Raw genomic sequence first — 2333 nt, 5'->3', positions numbered from 1 at the left:
TAAATAGTATGACCACAATAGAGCTATATGGTCCTAAATAATATAGGTGCTGGCAGATATATGCAAAATCCTGATGAGCTTTAATGGAGGAAGTATAGATCTGCATGTGGTAGGAGGTACAGGATGGTGAAAGCTACTAGGACATTCTTGGCCAACATTTTTTGATAAAGCCTACCTATTCTTCCTCAATCAAGAAGCAGATGTTTACCTTCAGTCCGGATTATTGTCCCTATCTCCCACACGCATCCTTGAATCCCTTTAAAAATAACATACTTTATGGACAACACAAAGACTGAAGGTTTCAGATTTATTTTAATGCTGGGTGAATAGGATTAGTGATATCGGAGCCTCGTTGAATTTGAGACTTCTTAAAAATAAAAAAAAATCACCTGGGAAAAGGCAGGTCGTACCGGTAGAGCAGGACGAGTCTTCCTAAAAGTGCTGGGTTACAGAAGCTTCTCGTTCTCTTGAAACCCATCTTCTCATACATCTTCCAGGCATCTACTTGAGGATATGAGGTCTCCAAGACCACCGCCTCACAGCCTCTCTTCCGGGCATAGTCAATAACTGTCCTGCACAAGACCTTAGCAATTCCCTTGCCACGGTGTTTTCTAGGTACTGACATCCTCTTGAGTTCCACTTGTCTTTCTCCTCCAGGATTTGGTGAGGGGATAGCAGCTACCATCCCTGCTATCTCTCCTGATGACTCTACTACCCAGAAGCAGTAACCGTCTCGCTGGAGATAATATTTTTGTATATCCAACATGTCATCTTTTAGACAGTAGCTGGCATAGGTCGTGTAGATGAGCTTATGGATGCAAAATAAGAGCCCTATGTTAATGATCACAGCTAGAACGGACATCAGGAATGACCCAGTGATCCAGAAGAGAAGAAGGAACATCAGTAGCAAAAAGATCCAGATACGTGGGAGACGGAGCGAAATATGGAAAGCTTTGGTGGAATGTTCTTTCATGCCATTAGCAAAGATCTCTCGAACCCTCTCATAGTCCGAGTCCTTGTAAAGCCTGATCTGGTAGTCAGACATGTTTGCCTGCAAAAGGAAGGGAACCATGAATTAGGACTCTGGTTTTGGATGATACAGAAGACAGAAATTATGTTCTTGTAAATGTCTACAGTGAAATCTCCTTTAGGACGGAGAATATTTTGGTTACACCCCATGAATTCCCAGTTCATTGTATACACTAGGGACTTGGCTTTAACTTAAGGGGGTATTCCAATCTCAGACAATGGGGGCATATCATAAGGATATGCCCCCATTGTGTGATAGGTGCGGATTCCACCGCTGGGACCGGCACCTACACAGAGAACTGAGCCTCAAAAGCTCTGGAGGGAGCACTGCGCATGTGCAGCCATCCTCCCTTCATTTCTATGGGGCCGCCAAAAATAGCCCAGCACTGGCCCTGCTATTTCCGTATGCCCCATAGAAATGAATGGGAGCGTTGGCCACGCAAACAGGCCACCACCTCCACAGCTCCGTTCTCGGTGGGACCCACACCTATCAGACAATGGGGACATATCCTAGCGATGTGCCCCCACTGTATCAGATGGGAACACCCCTTTAATTGTGGTCGCTCTTCATTTGCATTCAGGGATCGATCATACTTTTAGGATATATCTGTGGAGCAGAAATTTTTCAACACAACATATAATTTTGAGAACATTAGAAGACCTTGTGATTTTCTTTTTTTTGTTTTTCTCTCCCCTCCTTATCAGAGCCCTAACTTTTTTTATTTTTTCATTCACATAGCCTTATGAGGGCTTATTTTGTGTGGGACAAGTTGTATTTTTTAAATGGTACCATTTAATATTGCAAATGATGTAGTGGGGAGCTGGAAAAAAAATTCCAAATGGGATGGGGAAAAAAAAACATATTTCTGCTAGTTTCATCAGTTTTTAATTTAAGGCTTTCCTATGTGATAAAATTGACCTGTTACTTTAAATTTCTAGGTCAATACGATTACAGCGATAACACGTGCGTAGTTTTTCTTGCATTTTAATACTGAAAAAATTTAATAAAAATCAGTTTTATTTCTTTCCATCGCCATATTCTGACCTCTATAACTTTTTTGTGGTTCTGTGTACTGAGATGTATGAGGGCTCCTTCTCTGTGGGGCAACTTGTACTTTTCAGTGATTCCATTTTTAAATGTTTGTGACTCTTTGATCACTTTTTCTCAGATTTTTGGGAGGAAGGTAAAGTGACAAAAAAAGGCAAATTGGCAATTTTTTTTTTTCATTGCGCCATTTGCTGTAGGGAATAAATATTGTTATATTTTAATAGTACAGGCATTATTGCACGCAGCATGCCCATGA

General features: G+C 41.3%; 1 protein-coding gene across 1 annotated transcript; it reads right to left on the bottom strand.

Annotated features, from left to right (window-relative positions):
- Window positions 1–385: 385 nt before the first annotated feature.
- On the bottom strand, window positions 386–1073 carry LOC120991106 (probable N-acetyltransferase CML1). Its single transcript, XM_040419996.1, has one exon. It carries the CDS (start codon window positions 1070–1072, stop codon window positions 386–388), a length of 687 nt encoding a protein of 228 aa, XP_040275930.1. The 5' UTR covers window position 1073.
- Window positions 1074–2333: the final 1260 nt, after the last annotated feature.

Source organism: Bufo bufo, chromosome 2 (assembly GCF_905171765.1).
Source record: "Bufo bufo chromosome 2, aBufBuf1.1, whole genome shotgun sequence".
In the NCBI taxonomy this organism is placed as follows: Eukaryota; Metazoa; Chordata; class Amphibia; order Anura; family Bufonidae; genus Bufo; species Bufo bufo.
The sequence above is the reverse complement of the archived record's forward strand: the minus strand, read 5'-3'. Positions and strand labels throughout refer to the sequence as shown.

Coding starts and splice junctions, on each gene's coding strand:
- LOC120991106 (XM_040419996.1), bottom strand. CDS start 1,072: ATGGTTCCCTTCCTTTTGCAGGCAAACATGTCTGACTACCAGATCAGG.